This window comes from Hippocampus comes, unplaced genomic scaffold (assembly GCF_001891065.2).
Source record: "Hippocampus comes isolate QL1 unplaced genomic scaffold, H_comes_QL1_v1.1 scaffold367, whole genome shotgun sequence".
Classification (NCBI taxonomy): Eukaryota; Metazoa; Chordata; class Actinopteri; order Syngnathiformes; family Syngnathidae; genus Hippocampus; species Hippocampus comes.
The window spans coordinates 1,655,889-1,673,208 of record NW_017805741.1 but is presented as its reverse complement, the minus strand read 5'-3'; the positions used below and the strand labels follow the sequence as shown (position 1 = coordinate 1,673,208).

Below are 17,320 nucleotides of genomic sequence, written 5' to 3'. Positions count from 1 at the left end.
GTCTAATTTGAAGAATTTGGGAAATTTGCCAAAAAGGGCCCCAAATCGTAATCAGCTCTACTGAACTAAAAGGAGTTCTTCATGTCTACTGGTAGGTGTCATTTATTTGATGTTGTTGTTTTATTTTCCATTGCAATTATGACAACCAAATATGTCTTGTGTGTTATTTTACAAAAAAAAAAAAAAAAAGATGAGGCCTCCAGTAAGTGATAATCTTCCAAACAACTGCAGGAGGAGGAGGAAGCGTCCTTCCTCCCCAGTGCTTCCCCCTCTCTCTTTCTCTCCTCCCCACAAGGTAGCACGTTCCTTCTGCACTTTCCCCTTCTTGCTCTCCCTCATTATGTCCACTGAGCCATGCACAGCAACATCACAATCTGAACAATCATGATGCACGAAAGAGACCCTGAACTGTAATTCTTGTTTTTTGTTTTTTTCTTTTTTTTTAATTGACTGACACAAAAACACATTCAAGACGAAAGAGACCCTGAACTGTAATTCTTGTTTTTTGTTCTTTCTTTTTTTTAAATTGACTGACACAAAAACACATTCAAGACGATAGGAGCCCAGGTGGGATCCAGAGGAGAGTTTTGGGATGACAGTTCCGGGGAATGAGTGGACATGAGGTTTCGAGCGGAAAACCGGCCAGCTGAATTTACCACAATGACAGATGGGATGTTGCCTGGAACCGGACTTTCTCTTTTGGTTCTTCTTCACAGTGTAATAACTGTGACGGGACTGGTAAGTGCTCCTTTGTCATGTTTGGGTGATACTGATCTACTCATTGAAGATATCATAAAATGAGATACACAATTCATAATTAGCAAAAGTAACCCAAGCTCGGGCAAAAGTTATGGCTTTATTTTGTATCCTTTTGTTGAGGCTTTCAAAATAAATGGTGCCAATTTGTGGGAAACATAAGAGGATTGAATGTGAATAGTTGAAGATTTTATTGAAACACCAGCCCCAAGCAATGATTAAATAATACACGTCGAAAGACATTTGATTGTATGAATCAAACATTGTCACACAGTGACAGGTTATTGTAAGAAATACCACTCCTAACCTGAGGCCAAATATGGAAAATGTCACAGAGCAGTGTGAACTTTTTTTTCAGGACACATGGCGGGCTTTCAGCAGCACTATGAATAAATAAATAAAAATTAAAGCTATGCAAGAGTTATTTTACATATGCAGTATTTACTGTATACGTCAAAACTGATTTCTAAAATCCTTTGCCATGCAAACGTTGCGGAACCTACAATTACAAACATATCTTGTGACATAAAAAAAGTAACATTTTTCTTGTACAATAGTTTTTGAATTATATTGAAGTGACACATTCCCTCACATAAAATAAAACTTGTATTTAAAAAAAAAAAAAAGGTTATTTTGGAGGCAAAAATATTCTGATAAAATCACAAAATGCACCCTTGGATTTTTCAGATTTTTCTCTGAGGCAAAAGTTTGCACACCCCTGATCTACGCTTCCATATTTGTCAGCCTCTTAAAATAATGGCCTATGTCATATTTTGACAAAATGTATCGCTATGTCTATATTTTTTTTACTTCCCGTAGTCTCATGAATTACAAATTGTAAAATCGGCTACATCCTTTGCTTAACACATCAACTTTGGCTGTTATTTTAAGAGGGTGATGAGAAAGTTGGTGTTTCCACAGTAACGCACGCAACTTGCAGGCAGGCGTCTTCCAGGAATCACCACATGAGACTCACGACCGCTATTGCGTTTCTCAATATGTCTGTATTGACTTGGGCTGAGCGTTCCCGTTCTAAAAACAATTGATAACCGGTCAACATTTTGAGTGTAAGCCAAATTCGCCGACTGGCAGTTTATTTTAATGGGCCGCGTCACGAAATGTGTCTGTTGGGCTTCTTGACCGTTTCCTTTCTGCACAGCGGTGACGTCTAACCACGCTGGAGCCTTTGTTTGAATCCGCTCTTGAGCTATTTGGAGAAAAAATAAAGAGATTTAATGGCGACCTCTTGCTGGTGGCCGTGCGAACATCACACCCTGTGAAGCAACAAAACCTGAAATCTTAAAGGCCCCCCCCCCAGAATTTTTACTGGATTTTTATACGGGAAGTGGTAACCCGGCACAGTCGTTCTTTTGGTTTGGGGCTCCTGGTGGTTTTTCCAGCTCTGTCGTGAGTGGCGGCACAAAGGCCGTACTTGTGTGGGGCGTCGGTCAGCTCTCCCGCCATCCGACCCATCCGGCCCGGGCGGCGGGAAGCAAAGGGGTTGGCGGCGCATCATCACATACCGCGTCCTCTCTCAACTATTTCACAACACCTTGAGGCAACTCATCAAAATCCTCCGCAAGAGTTGACAGATTGCCCCGGTTGGTCAAAAAACGGTGAATGGGTTGCCATTTTTGCCGATGGGAAGTGACAACATACAAATGCCGCTTACTGTCATGTCCCGTTGAGGTTTACTGTCAAACTCAATATCAAACGAATCACATTCACCATGCAAAACGCCGTTGGTGGTTAACAAAATTAGCAATCGATGGATGAATGTGTACGCCTTTGAGCACTGGATATTTAAACACAAATGATCTTGCAACACGTGGACACAAAATATCATCAGACTCACACGCATAGATTCTTTGTCCTCTGTGAACAACATTTAATAATCAAATGTACAGTATGTGTAGTATTTCTGTTTGTACTATTTCACCCCCAAGGTATGCTTTTTAAGTTTGATTTTAGAATGCGATTAGTTTTTGTTTGTTTGTTTTTTTACACAAAGTACAACAAATAAAGTCCAAATAGTGATAACCCTAGCTTGAATGGTGCTATGTGCGGGACCCCTACTGTCCCCCCCCCCCCCACACTCCTGCACACACATGGCTCCCACCAAAAATTCCCCAAATTCCCCTTACAAACGGCAACCATTTACATGTCATGATCTCAAGGAGGAAACCATTTCAGAAATGGCGCAGCCGCACATATCGAGCATACCAGAAACCGCCTTAGGTAAAATCTCACTTGTTCACAAGCTAATGCGAGTCATGTCCGTTCTCCCGACTGGGCAGGTGGACTCCGATGATGTCATCACGCGTGACGAGCAGATCTTTGTGCTGATCGGCGCTCACGCCAAGTGTGAAAATAGCATCCAGTCACAAATGGCCCTCATGCAAGGTCTGTTTGTACGTTGTCGTTTTTCTTTTTTGAATTTCTAAATGCGTCAATTGTTTTTTTGTGATTTATAAATACATTGGAAAGACAAGAAGAGTGAAGATCGCCGAGCGCTGTTATTGCAGCCGTGATTTATGGGAGCTCTGATATGATACGAGTGACCGCCTGTCATATCCTGCAGGGAAAGCGTTTGGCTTTCACACTGTGATGCAAATGTAGATGAGTGGAAAGATGGCTTCGGCCGTTTCAATTGCAGAAAGAATCGAGAAGCTGCAGCTGAAAAAAATCGAATGTGGAAAAATAAGAAACGACTGGTCAAACAAAATTGTGCAAATATTACATGGAGATATGTATCACAATGTAACACTGGAGTGCCCGTTTTCATTGTTTTTGGGGGCAGAAGGCGACTGCGCCCCCGAGTGGGACGGCATCATCTGCTGGCCAAGGAGCAGCGCCGGTCACCTGGTGTCGGTTGGCTGTCCCGAGTACATCTACGACTTCAACCACGGAGGTACAAGTCACAGAGCGCCTTCTTATGCCAATGCACGATCGCGTGCACGAGGGAGCTTTAGCATTGCGTTGATGTCCCCGACTGTTTCCAGGTCGGGCCTACCGCCACTGCGATGCGTCTGGTAACTGGGAGCAGGTATCCGTCATCAACCGGACCTGGGCAAACTACAGCGAGTGCACCACCTACTTGTCAGCCAATTACAGGACTCAAGAAGAGGTACTATTGAATTAATATTTGAATTACTTGATAACAATGCTACTAGTGGATGACCTGTGTCGACTAGTTGGGCCAATTTTAGTGGTCTAACGGGGTTTAGGTCCTTGGCAGATTTGGCAAGCAGGACTTTTTGTGGTAGCCTTAGTTGCTTCCAATCACACTCTGTCCCATTGTCAGATAGATGGTGTTACACCGGATTCAATTATGGGGCCTCTGTTGTTTGTCCCGCGAAGCAAAAAATATGTTTTCTCCTTAACTTAACTTCCGTCTTATTTGTTTTTTTGTCCTGCAGAAGGTGTTTGAAAGACTGCACCTTATGTACACCGTTGGCTACTCCGTCTCTCTGGCGTCTCTGCTGGTGGCCGTCTTCATCCTCTGCTACTTCAAGTAAGATACAGCGGAAAAAAATATATTCATGCTTTTTAAATTAAGATTTGTCGGTTTCCCTTGAGACAGCAACAAGAGAATTCACATTTATATTCTGATGTATCAACAAATATTTTGTCCAACACTTCAGACGGCTCCACTGCACCCGCAACTACATCCACGTGCACCTCTTCACTTCCTTCATATGCCGAGCCGTCAGCATCTTTGTGAAGGATGCGGTGCTCTACTCGGTGTCCGGTGAGGGTGCAGAAGCTGAAGCCGAGCTCGTGGGACAGAAGCAACACATGGTAAAATCATGCATGGTAGCTGTATGGGGGGATTTCTGTGTCATTTGAGTTTGAATGTCTGGATTTGGATTTTTTAATTGTTTTTTTTTTTTTGGGTGGGGGGTGAGGGGGATTCAGCGTCTGTTGCCATCTAAGTATCGGAATTGGGTAATTACCAAGGCTGCCTATACCAGCCATCAATACTTTCAAGTCGTGACCCTCTTTCAAGTAAAAAACAATCAAGAACATTAAAAAAAAACAACAAAAAAAAAAACGCATCAAGTCCTATGTCAATATTGTCATAAACCGAGGACCCCATTGGGGAAAGATGATTTCACATCCAATGTTTTGAGTCATGAGTATTGTTGGGGAACCCCCGAGCCTCCAGGTGCTTAAAGATCTGACATCTCCCCGCCAGTAGGTGGCGCTACACAGTAGCGGTTCTGTTTGAGCGGCCGGGGGAATCCTCACCCTCTCTTTATGTTGGCATGCGTGTTTAGGCTGGCTGCAAAGTAGCCGTCACCTTTTTTCTATACTTCCTGGCGACCAATCATTACTGGATCTTGGTGGAGGGCCTTTACCTACACAGTCTCATCTTCATGGCCTTCTTCTCTGACAAGAACTACCTGTGGGCACTCACCATCATCGGGTGGGGTAAGCTGACTCGGGCACGGAACGCAGGAGAAGCGGGTCCCATGCAGGATAGCGATTTATGGCCACCGTTCTCATTTTAGGTGTTCCGGCTTTGTTTGTGTCCATTTGGGTCAGCGTGCGGGCGTCTCTGGCAGACACGCAGTGAGTCACCGCCATTAGAATGGGGGGAATTGGAGTCAAATTTGAGATCACGTGTTTTGGTTTTTGTTTTTTTTCTAGGTGTTGGGACATCAGTGCTGGAAACCTGAAGTGGATTTATCAAGTTCCCATTCTGGCAGCCATTGTTGTAAGGAAAATGCACTCCGTGGTCACTTGATGAAGTACATCCGTACAATCCAATACTGCAACCCCGATACGAAACATTGTTAAATGCAATAGTAATCATTTGGCATGGCCAAGTACCGGTACTCGGTATCGGTATCGGGGTGAAATTGGTCTTATTTTAAGGTATCGGGACTTATGGAAGCTGCCGATACCAGCCAGCGGTACTTTAGGCAAAACTAAAAAAATAAAAATTCATGAGTTCTCCTAACTTACGTCTTTATCTGTGCTGTGCAATGTCATGCTTGTAAATTACTTGCAACATTTCAACCAACTTTGGAGCAGTGAAACATGAGCATTAAAATATTAACAAACATTTTTTTTTTAATGATCAAGTGGACGTTTTCTCCTCGCGCAGGTCAATTTCCTGCTCTTTGTCAACATCATTCGCGTGTTGGCGTCCAAATTATGGGAGACCAAAACTGGAAAACTTGATCCTCGGCAACAATACCGGTGAGAGAATCTCTCTTCCCGGGATTGACCTTCCATGAGGTCTTGACCTTTAACCCGTCCCACTCTCCGCTCCCCCAACACGTGGACCTTACCCCGAAGGAAGCTTCTCAAGTCCACACTGGTGCTCATGCCTTTGTTTGGAGTCCACTACATGGTCTTCATGGCTCTCCCTTACACCGAAGTGTCCGGGCTGCTGTGGCAGGTGCAGATGCACTACGAGATGTTCTTCAACTCATCGCAGGTCGGACAAAATCCATGGGTCACGTCTCGTGATAATGATGCGGGCGATTTGTGAATTGATTGCCCACTGTGTGGTTCCAGGGCTTTTTTGTGGCCTTCATCTACTGCTTCTGCAATGGCGAGGTAATGTTGTGAAGATGACGGTCGGGCAGCAGAGTCACAGATGCCTTAAAAGATTATGGAATGAGTTATACAAGTCACAAAAATCTGGTGTTTCGCCAGTGTTGTGTAGACTTTTAAGAGCCATTGTATGTGTTGTGACTGAGCAAGATTGGATGACTTGCAGGTGCAGGCAGAGGTGAAGAAGGCGTGGCTAAGGAGAAGCCTCGCACTGGACCTCAAACAAAAAGCCAGGATAACCAGCAGTAACGGTGGAGGCAGCTGTTACTACGGCGGCATGATGTCCCACGCCACCACCACCCACAGCGTCTGCATGTCCGCCGCCAATCACCGAGCGGTCGGCTACGGCGGGGGTGCAGGAGGGGGCGCGGGGCTCAGGCTGCCCCGCCAGGCCGCCCTCCATCCGCAAAGCAATCTGCCCAGATACACGGGCGGTGAATGCGAGAGCTCAGTGATGGCAGCAAGGAGGCCGGCGGGAGGGCCAGGGGCCGGGGGGGGCTTTGCAAGGCATGCGAGAGGTACCAAGAAACCCGATGAGCCTAAAAGTTCTCTGGCGGAGACCCTTGGAGAACGGGATCCAGATACGTCCTTGTCTGTGAAAGAGCTGGAGACTGCCTTGTAAATATCAATGGAATGTGTTCATATTGTTTGGTGTACATATATATGAAGGGAGCCCATGCCCACATACCACACTTTGAGAATCACTGAAGTCGACAATATTGACCTTAAATTACACTCGCGTGATCCAGTTTGAATGTCATATAAACGTGAACATAACTTGTGTCAATGCGATCATTCCTCCCTAACAGTCGGCTGTGGTCAGACACGTCTAGACGGTTTGGGCGCTGCAGTGCAGCCTTGTCGTTGTTCTTTGTTTATTCGTCAGTCCCAAAAGACCCACCCAGATGCCTTTGGCTCCCTCACAAAGAAGCACCCTCACCTTCTTCTGAGCCAGCCACGTTTCCACTTCATCATCTCGCAACACTGTCCTGAATTTCACACAGGTCACTTAGAACCTGACTCACACCGAAAACAGTACCCAAACTTGCACCAGCATTCACATGTATCTGTGTGTTCTATTTTTATCACCAGAACATGAAGTACATCTACATTAGGTGCATACTGTATAGGCACAATCTTGGACTCCATCTATTTTTTTGTTCCATTTATCCTGTTATGGTCATGCAGAGTTGAAGTCCAGTGTTTGTGAAATTCCTGTTCATTTGTGTCTGCGTGAGTATATTATACTGCCCCCCCCCCGTGACCAAATTGCACACACCAGAAGTACAGTAGCTGCAATGAATTAATCTTGATACATGAACTTTAACAATTATTTCCATTCTATTTAATTATGTTGATTACCATACATGTATATTTAGTATATTTAGTGCTATGTTCCTTATTAAAAAACACACTACAAAATGTTTGTTTTGTTTCCTAGGGAGCCTGGAATGGATTAATGGTAGCTCCATTCATTTCAGTGGTGAAAGATTATTTGAGTGACCATGTTTTGAGTTATGAGCATTGTTGTGGAGCCATTTAAACTTGTATCTCAAAGCACCATGCTATAGTATAAATACATATATGCATTATATAGCGTGGCACGCAGAGGTCATGGGTTTGATTCGGGGATCTGGCCTTCTTGTGTGGAGTTTGCATGTTTTGAATGTGCCTGCATGGATTCTCTCTGGGTTTCCTCCCACAATTCAAAAACATTCACGGTCGTTTAATTGATCACTCCAACTTTTCCTAAAGTGTGATTGTGAGTGTGATTTTTTTTTTTTTTTTTTTGTCTAGGTGTACTCTGCTATTGGCTGACATAGACAAAATATACAGTGGTGCTTTGAGATAAGTAATAAATGTATAATATATTCAAAATTTAAGTTAAAAAATGTAAATAAACTTTAAAAAAATTAAATTTAAATTCCAAATTTATTCGATCTCAAATTGGTTAAAAGATGCAAATAAATATATTGGGGGTGTCGCGTCATGATGACGTCGAGGATAGGGGCGGAGACACCTTGAACGAAAAGGACAGCACAGATGTCCACCAGCAGTCTGTTGGCGAGATTAAAAATCAAAACAGAGGAACGACATAGGATTCCTTTGTGCCGCTTGCATCTCGCGGCTCCTCCGAGCTTTTCCTCCGTCCTCTCTCGCCGCGGGCGTGAATGAGGCGGACCGGCGTCGGAAAGGGAGGGGTCCTTTGATCGCGGGGCTGCCGGCCAGATGGAGCCCTGCTGCGTGGCCACCATGGGTGAAGTGTCGAAGAAAGCATCCACTCGGAATGTGGCGGTGGAGAGGAAGAACCTCATCACCGTGTGCAGGTCAGTGTTACTTTACCAGACATGCTATAGTCTAAGTGTCTCGAACTGTGCCTGTATGTACGCCCCACTTTTCTGCTCTTGGTACTCAGTTCTGTCCTGACCTCAGATGACATCATCCTATTAGAAGTCAGTACAGTGACAGCTCTGTGCTGACGTACTCATATACAGAAAAGACAGCAACAAAAAAGGGGCTCGGCGTGAGTTTAGCAGTGTCATCTTCCATTTTACCCTCAGCCGGATGATGGTGTGGTTGCCATGACGACAACCTTCCCCCGGGCAAGGACCGGCTGGCACCCTGGGGAATCACCATATAAGAGGCCTGGGTGCATTTATGCACACCTTCTAGTCCATTTGGCGATCCCGTAAGTGGGGTTCAAATGAAGGGTCGAAGATCTCATCACTTATGTTTGGTCTTTTGTGTGACCTTTGAGTCTCCTTTTTGGAAATGCAATATGAGTAGCAGCAATGATTTGTTCTGTTACAGCAGGGGTCACCGACAAGGTGCACGCAGGCAGTTTTTAATAGTTTGGTTACCTTAATTAGCTCCGGAAAGGGGCTAATATGGCTCACATTGCTACCACCCCTCAACTAGAGGGCCAATAGTGAATAACTGAGTCATGAGAAGGAGTTGGAATTGTGTTTATTTTGATTCAAAGAGCCACCGAGTGATGGTCCGCTGTTTACGTTGTCTACTGAATGACACATTGATGCTTCTGGAACAATGGAGAGTTTGATCACTCTCCTCGTGGTGGGATGAATGCAAAAAATGCAAATGGGTGTTTCTTTGGAGCTCCAGCTCGCAGTTAGCCGTTCCTGAAAACGATCACGTACGCGCTCTGTGAAAACAGCACATTGCATTGTCAATATAGTTACTCATCTAATTGATCTGTCCAGTAATATGTGACTGGTCTTCTTCTGAATGCCTGCCGGAAACATTTTCCTTGAAGAGTGACTCCAGTTCAGCTTGGGTGGGGCAGTTTGAGTCCTCGGTAAATGGATGTCAAGCTGTAACTTGAATGGATTGATTAAATAAACATTTTTAAAAAATGCTTCATGTTTCTCCAGCTACGATGTACGTATGTAGGATTTAACAACATATTATTTTGTTTTTGTTTTTATTCCCTCCCTGCGCCTCCCCACAGGTTTTCAGTCAAGACCCTCTTAGAGAAATACACGGCCGAGCCCATTGATGACTCATCGGAGGAGTTCATCAACTTTGCGGCCATCCTGGAGCACATTCTCAGCCACTGTTTCAAAGGTAATCCACATTGATTTCTCTTTGTGTTGAGGATTGAATTGCCTTTGGATTTGATCACTTCGACCACACGTATTTGCCACAAGGCGCTTTCAATAATATGCCCTTTCAATGCTAACGTCCTCAAATGATTCTATTGACCTGCGCTACCATCGACATTTGACGTCTATTAATTAGCCCCATAGGCGGAATCAATCTTGGGTCTCGTCAGCGAGAGAAAGAAATTTGAACCGTTCCAAAAAATGATTTCAGGCTCTGGTCGCTGGTTCGATGGCCAGAGGAGTTTCTGGGATTTCATTCGACTGGCTTGCGCCAAACTGCCAAACAGCTGCATTAGCAGCATCGAGAGCATGGAGAACATCAGCCCCTCACGAGCAAAAGTAAGTCCGAAGATGATGTTGCCTTTTAAAAGAAGGCTTTACTTCAGACATTCGGACATGCTGGATTCACCTTGGCTGTCTTTGGTTGATCCCTTCAGGGCCGAGCCTGGATAAGAGTGGCACTGATGGAGAAGAGGCTGTCAGAATATATAGCTACTGCCCTGAGGGACTCTCGAACGACAAGGTGAGAGGCTGAACTTTTTTTTCTTTTTTTTTAATGCATTGTAAATGGCAACTCAAGCCGGTGCGTTTATTGTGTATTTGCAGACGCTTCTATGCAGAGGGAGCCATCATGCTAAGAGAAGAAGCCTCCGTCCTAACCGGGATGCTCATAGGCCTGGGAGCCATAGATTTTAGGTGACCTCCATTCCAGGCACTTTGAGCGTCAAACCCTTATCTGATCTGTGGCTTGTCTCCTTTCACAGTTTCTGTCTGAAAGGGGAAGCCTTGGATGGGAAATGCTCCGCAGTTGTGGACTACACGCCGTATTTGAAATTCACACAAAGGTACAGTAAAGAGGCATTTCAATTTTTTTTTCTCTCCAGAAAATAGTTTTGTGTTCTACAGAAAATGCGGCACGACAGAAACCGACAGAGCCTTTGCCGACAGCCTCTTGAAATATCCACACAATCGCCTTTTCATCTTGACCGTTCCTCTCTTTGTGGCAATCTGCTTCATCCTTGACAATCACGCCATGTTTTTATGATTTAACAAAACATAATGCGGTACAATGTGTGACGCACCAACCAGATACAGAAAGATTGGCAACTATAATTTTTTTGCAGTGGTCCACTTATGTCGCATTTGTCGCTCGGCACGCGGCAGGCCGAATAGTTTGTGATGAAAGCTAGACGCCAAAATACACGCCTCTTTCTGTCCCAGCTACGACTACGTGAGTGACGACGACGACGAGCGGCAGAGCGTCGACAGCAGCACGAGTGACGACAGCATCCCCGAGCATCCTTACGTGCCTCTGGTCACAGACGAGGAGAGCTGGAGCACAAAGTGTCGCAAGATGGAGCAAAGGTTCAAGATCGTTCACGCGCAGAAGGTCGGTCGTCGTGTTTCGGTTCAAGCACAAACTCAGCGCACCCTTCGTGTTTAGAGTTGCGGTGGGGTAAAAGTTGAGTTGGCGTGCCTTGTCAGGGTTACTTGGAGGAGCTGGTGCGGCTGCGCGAGTCCCAGCTGAAGAACACCGAGGTGGAGAACAAGAGGCTGAAAGCCCGCCTGGATGAGCTGCACGGTCAGAGTCACCAGGAGAAGAAAGAGCTGGAGACTGTCGTCCTCGAGCTTCAGGAGCAACTGTGAGTGGAAACCGTAAAACTTCTCGCCGTCATTCCACGCCGATCGTCACGATGTAAAGTGGAACCGTTTTGTTCAATTCGATACAGAACAAGTTTGATTCCGTGTGACAGCAGCCACTTGGCCAAGAACCTGACCATCCCGCTCGTGAACCAATGGCCTCTGCTCGAGCCGTACGACAGCCAGGACCACGTCAAGCTCTTCCGCAGGTTTGACCGATAATTACAATTCTTTTGAAGGAATATTTTGCTCTGCGAATATTTTGGGCCTGCAAGGGTCAGGTGGTAGAGTGGTCATCTGCCACCTATTCGCTGTTGTTGTGCTCTGGCTCTGTCTCATTCGGAAATATTGATTGGTACCGCCTTGTGACATCTAAGGGCCAAGGAACGATATTGATGTGAAGGGAGGAGTTTTATTTAGCAATTGTCGGTTCATTCCCCAGCCCTATCTCTGTTCAGTACCTTGTTGGTTTTGTTTGTTGATCTTCAGAAGGAGTTTCCCCAGCACAGAGCTTCTGTCAGTGGAGATTAGCTTGGATTCAGACCCTCTAAGGCCGGAGGGGAAGCAGAACGGAGGAGCCTGGTGCACAGGTGAATAATCTCACTGTTGTCCCTTACAAGAAGAAAAAAAAAAAACAACAACAATTCAAACTGAAAATGTTTCTTGCATCCAGAAAAGGACTACACCCCTTCCCTCATGGGACTTTGCGGCTCCTTGGGCTCCCTTCCAAGCTGCAAGTCTCTATCAAGCCTCAAGTCCAGTGAGTGCCTGGTCCACATCAGCACAGAGAACAGTCCTGCCCTCTCTCCCAGCTAGGGGCCGCCAAAACCAACGCTCCCGTCCGCTTTCCAGACACTGAAAGACAATTCGGCGTGAAACACGACGTCAAAATAACGCCTCTTGAACTCTCACCGCTTTCCATCCCTCTTTTGACTTATGCTATTTTTATGAACGAGTAGCAAGACTTTCCAAGAAAAAAAATAAATAGCTGGAGTACTGCCCTTCTTCACTCATATCGTACGTACACATCGACTGACAACTGTCAACCAGGCGTTGTTGTCGTCTGCATACATATTTGAAGATAACTGCTAAAAACGTGCAAAGACTGAGAGCTATGTCGTCCACAATTCTGAAGATAAAGCGGGGGGGTGGGGGCATGGCTCAAACGCTGCCACGTGAAGGACCTCGGAGTCCGGCATCAGTTGCCCCGCCTTCACTACCAAGAATTTGAGCGCCTTTGTTAGCATCAGCGGTTAGCCGGCGCAGCTGAGACCTGGAATTAGGTAACTTGCGTGGCCGCGTAATCATTCCAAATATTGCAGTCCTCTCACGTCCGTCAAGTTCATAATACATTTCATTTCACCTTACAAGGACTTTAGTGTTTGTTAAATTGCAATCATGTCAAAAAATCCCAAACAAACAAAAAAAAATAAGGTTAGATGTTGCTGAGTCGAAGTTTAGACTTAGGATATGACATATTAGCATCAGGCTAGCGAGGTTTGCAGGGGCATTGCAATACACCCTACAAATCGAAAGTGCATTATGACTATGCAGAATGAATGTTTCCATTGTATTGTCCCACAAAACCAAGCGTGCGCAGGAAACAAACGACCCTCCAAACTGTGTTAGTGCGTCGCTCATCGTTTTACCAATGAATTGCTCTTTCGAGACAATTCTTTTTTTTTCATGACGTATCCACTTAGTATTCGGTAGAATCTTGTAATATTTTCAGTGAGAGCTACGCGGTGCATTTTTGTGTTATTTAAATGCAATAAACTTGCTTTTTTTTTTTGAACAACCAAATGGAAGTATGCGGTGAATTTGCAGGCTAGATGCTAATTGACATGTTCAGTTAACTCCCCGCCCGTAAAAGAGTTATTTGGTGTTGTCTCTGGCCAGCGACGTTTCTGTTGGCTGCAAAATAATGAGCTGATGGACACAAGCATTCCACCTACTGAGATAAGGCATATCGGTGTTGGTGGGCCAGCTAGACAATTGTGTTGTCAAGCCCACATGCGTTTGCATAGGTGCGCATTTACAGTCAAGTATAAGGGGGAGGCTACTTGGAGTTGCTTCAAGGAGGGCATAGCATGTTATCTGTGCCTCCTTTCGCAACCCCCACCATTGGCACTCCCTTTTTGCACAGAGTCGGGACATTTATCTGCTACAATGCACACTGCCGCTCTCACACAAGCTTACGCAGGCACACACCACCCCAAACCAGTCCACCCGGATGGTTGTTCATGCATGCAGTTTGCAGGCCTTAAAATCCTTGTTACGAACCGGGGCCATTTGTTGGGGTTGGATCATTTTGGCCATCCATCCATTTTCACTATAGCGCCTGTTTGCATTACGGATCATGGGTGAGCTGGAGTCAGCCATTTTGGGGCAAGAGTAGAAGTAGCCCGATTTGGTGTGCATGGTGTGAAAGTCCTTCTCATCACAGGCCACATCATAGTGATGCCTCCCATCGGAGGGCTGAGAAAATCATGGAAATGTCTCAACATATTAGTTCAGTTTATGTTCTGGTTTGGTGAGATTCAGATTTTGTGTGTGGGGGCCAGGGGGTGTATTATCTGTAAAAGTGGGAGATTTTCGACCAAAATGAGATGCCTGTTCATAAAAAGTAACAAAGTATATGTTACAATATAGAGTACAAGGGCTTCTTGTGTTCTATATTGAATCACGTCCGTTCATAAAAACAGAAGGGCTCGGTGACTTTCCGAACATCGTGTACTTCTAAGAGGTCACTCATTAATGACACGTATTTAAAGTGTTGAAAGTGATCCTTTAACGTGTTGAACGATGATGTTGCGTTTATATTACGTTCCGCTGTCTCAACAAGTGATCTGAAACAAAGGGGGCGTCAACAAACTAACTTCATCGTGCGTCCTTCGAGAGATTTGTAGCAAACCATCCAATTGGCAGGCAGCTTCCAGTTGCCTTGACCAATCAGAAGTAAAGACCACTAAGTCCCTCCTTCCCTTAATTAAACCCACACCAGCGTGGCGGAGGTGTTTGGAGTCTGCGGGCTGAGTGAGCAGACAGAACCACGGGAGCCAGTTCGCAACTTTCTAGGCCACCACAACCCGCTGCGACCCGCACGAAAACAATTGAAAATTATTTTGAATTTGACTAGAAAACCCCGTAGTCGGTGCTTTGTTGACGTGCTCTTTTTCCCCCTCCCTCGTGGAAGGTGTCTGCTTCCTTGTTCGCCAGCGAGCTCCAAACATCTCCACATCCTCACAAAGAAACTTTGCTTGCTAGGCAGCTAACTCGCCTGAAGACGACAAGAAAAGTGGCCCGAAGCTCATGACGAGCCACAAATAACCGCTCGGCGTCGGAGGTAACTCTTTAGCCGTCCGTGGGAATGCCTACTCGCTGACTCGGGCTTGAATTCGCCTGATTTAAGTAAGCGAACAATCGAGGGACAAGCGGCGGTAGTGCTTCCCAGCGAGCAACCCCCCACTCCATCACCTTCCTCCACATCCGTCGCTGGTCCACCAAAGGCTGCTGCAGGCATGTCAGGCCGGAGTGGAGCTACTGTGGGCCCGCAGCCCCTCAAGGCGACCGTCCCCTATCAGCTGGCCAGCAAGCACCGAGCCAAAGGCAGGGATGGAAAGTCAGGTAGGAGCCTCCCCACCTGTCACTCGCCATTGGAGGCACCAAGACACGCTCACATACAAAAGGAGTCATACTCTTAAGTAGAGAGACCGGCACTTGGGTTTAAAAAAAGGCACTAATAAATGTTTAAGTACTCGCACTTGGCGTAGAAATACAGATACTTGTATAAAAACTGACTAGTAAATCTAGAAGTACCCATTCAGGTGCTCACACTTTGTATCAAAGTAGAAGGCGTGTGTTCAAAAATGACTGGTAAAAGTACTGATTCAAGTAGCGACATGTAGTACATAAGTCAAAATCAAGAGGGAAAAAAGACTCATAAAAAGTATAGAAGTACGGATTCAGACACGTAGAACCACTGATTCAAGTGTAATTTACTCCAAAAGTATCATACAAACATCAGCTGAACCAAAGTCTCCAGATCTGATCCTGCTATTGTGTCGCATAGCGATCATATGTTTAAGAGTTAACATGCTGTAGCTCCGAAAAATCTGAAATGAATCAGAAATCAAAGTCGTCACCAAAGTCAACATTTGAGTGTTGGACCGAACGATGTTCATTGACTTGTATCCCGACGACAGCTGGAAAGGCCAAACCGCAGCAGCTGAGCCTCGGCATGAGGCGGACCGTGTCTCTGGACGCCATCATCGGCCCCTACCTGCAAGGCCACTGGCCCAAAGAACCGGAGGGCAGCTTGTGCCGAAAGGACAAATCCACTCAGGTCAGATGATTGGGGCGCCTTCTCCATTTTATATGAAGTTGGCTACGCATAGAAAAATGCTCTCAAATGATTCATGTAGCACAGCACAACCACCATTTAAACAATATTTTCCTGACGTTCTCAAACTGAGCTTTGAGGTCTTTGTAAGGGCTCATGAATGGCATCTTGTTGGCTTGCGTACCTAATGAAGTGACTTAACTTAATATATATATATATATATATATATTTTTTCTTGTTCCCAGACTCCCAACTGGTCGGACAAAACGTCGAGCCGGAGGGACGACGACGGCGGCGGCGGCATCAACCACAAACGCTCGGCATCCTGGGGCAGCACGGAGCATCTGCAGGAAGTGAGCGTTTCGCTTCGCAACATTTCTCGTTTGTTAAAAGCACCCGAGAGCACTGGCCCGGAATGGAAAATGACTCGAGATTGCAATAGCACAAAGCGTGCAATTGAAACTCGCTTCACACTCATTTGTTTTATCTCACTCGGAAGAAGCGGTGCGCTGTCCGACTGACTGGACGTAACCTCTCTCCGTTGCAGATCAGCAAACTAAAACAACAGCTGCAGCAGCACAGCAAACCTGGCGTCTCGGGGGGCCACGAGCGAGACCGCCAGCGCGGCTCCACTCTCGGGAGCTGTAACCTGGGAACCGCTCAGGTGCTTCTGCACTCTGCCGGCAACGTGCACCTCGCGAGCTTGTTTTTTTTTTTCCCCCATCTTATTTGCTAACATGGCACTTTTCGAGTGTAGAATTTCAACGAGGCAACCAAATCTTAAAGTTCATCAGCTTGACAACTGATGAACTCATCCGATGAGTGATTTGAGAGACGATCCCTGGGCTCACGAGTAACCTTGAGAGTTTGTGAGATGTTCAGCTGTCGCTTGGCCACTTTTTGTACTTTGACGTGATGTTCACGCCGTCTTCACTCGGGCACATCGCAGGAAATGAAAGAAGTCAAACCCTGAGGCAACAGGAAGGACACAACATCACACCGCTTCTGCATTTCAGCACAGCTGTGGCATGTTTTGTTTTTTTTTCTGTATAAAAATTAATTTGGTGTTCAAAAAGTCTTTTTTCAAACTTGAGCCTTGAAAAAGAGGGGGTCGTCTTATAATCAGGCCCGTTTTATATTTGGGCCATTTTTTTTTTTTTTTTTTTTTTTTTTTGTCATTTCCAGGCTCGGTTCAGCAACATAAAACGTTTGTGCCGCGGGCCGCTTTTGCGGTCGTGCCGGTTTTCAGAGTTTTGTTGCCGCTTCATGAAATTCCTGCGATATCTCGGCGCACGTTGCAGCCGTGCTGTGGAATTTGCTTCCCGACCGTTGCAACCCCCCCCCCTTGCATGAAAGGCGGACATCAGAGAGCTTCATAAGGACCCCCCCC

At 45.7% G+C, this 17,320-nt stretch overlaps 3 protein-coding genes across 7 annotated transcripts in view; all 3 read left to right on the top strand.

Annotated features, from left to right (window-relative positions):
- The first annotated feature begins 544 nt into the window (after positions 1-544).
- pth3r (parathyroid hormone 3 receptor) lies at positions 545-7,969 on the top strand. Of its 2 annotated transcripts, none has more exons than XM_019883611.1 (13): positions 545-738; positions 3,054-3,159; positions 3,557-3,667; positions 3,759-3,883; positions 4,179-4,270; positions 4,401-4,557; positions 5,037-5,190; positions 5,271-5,331; positions 5,410-5,476; positions 5,870-5,964; positions 6,064-6,205; positions 6,286-6,327; positions 6,491-7,969. In XM_019883611.1, the coding sequence occupies exons 1-13, from the start codon at positions 619-621 to the stop codon at positions 6,944-6,946; spliced, it is 1,728 nt and encodes a 575-aa protein (XP_019739170.1). In that variant the 5' UTR covers positions 545-618; the 3' UTR covers positions 6,947-7,969. The 2 variants fall into 2 exon arrangements, with proteins under 2 accessions (XP_019739170.1, XP_019739169.1); XM_019883610.1 differs by having other exon boundaries at positions 4,176-4,270.
- A 370-nt stretch (positions 7,970-8,339) lies between these two features.
- Positions 8,340-12,729, top strand: rundc3ab (RUN domain containing 3Ab). Of its 3 annotated transcripts, none has more exons than XM_019883413.1 (11): positions 8,340-8,651; positions 9,794-9,909; positions 10,159-10,286; positions 10,385-10,470; positions 10,554-10,643; positions 10,712-10,792; positions 11,169-11,337; positions 11,433-11,590; positions 11,702-11,797; positions 12,078-12,178; positions 12,262-12,729. In XM_019883413.1, exons 1-11 carry the CDS (start codon positions 8,554-8,556, stop codon positions 12,402-12,404), a joined length of 1,266 nt encoding a protein of 421 aa, XP_019738972.1. In that variant the 5' UTR covers positions 8,340-8,553; the 3' UTR covers positions 12,405-12,729. The 3 variants fall into 3 exon arrangements, with proteins under 3 accessions (XP_019738972.1, XP_019738970.1, XP_019738969.1); XM_019883411.1 differs by having other exon boundaries at positions 11,678-11,797; positions 12,081-12,178; XM_019883410.1 differs by having other exon boundaries at positions 11,678-11,797.
- A 1,844-nt stretch (positions 12,730-14,573) lies between these two features.
- Positions 14,574-17,320, top strand: part of LOC109523928 (protein FAM117A-like) — a 5,135-nt gene continuing 2,388 nt past the window's right edge. Inside the window, exons 1-4 of one of the 2 annotated variants that reach the window (XM_019883415.1) lie at positions 14,574-15,215; positions 15,794-15,933; positions 16,176-16,283; positions 16,478-16,594. In XM_019883415.1, the coding sequence (XP_019738974.1) occupies positions 15,110-15,215; positions 15,794-15,933; positions 16,176-16,283; positions 16,478-16,594 (471 nt within the window). In that variant the 5' untranslated portion in view covers positions 14,574-15,109. The remainder of the gene's footprint in view (positions 15,216-15,793; positions 15,934-16,175; positions 16,284-16,477; positions 16,595-17,320) is intronic. The other variant, XM_019883414.1, reaches the window with a different exon arrangement.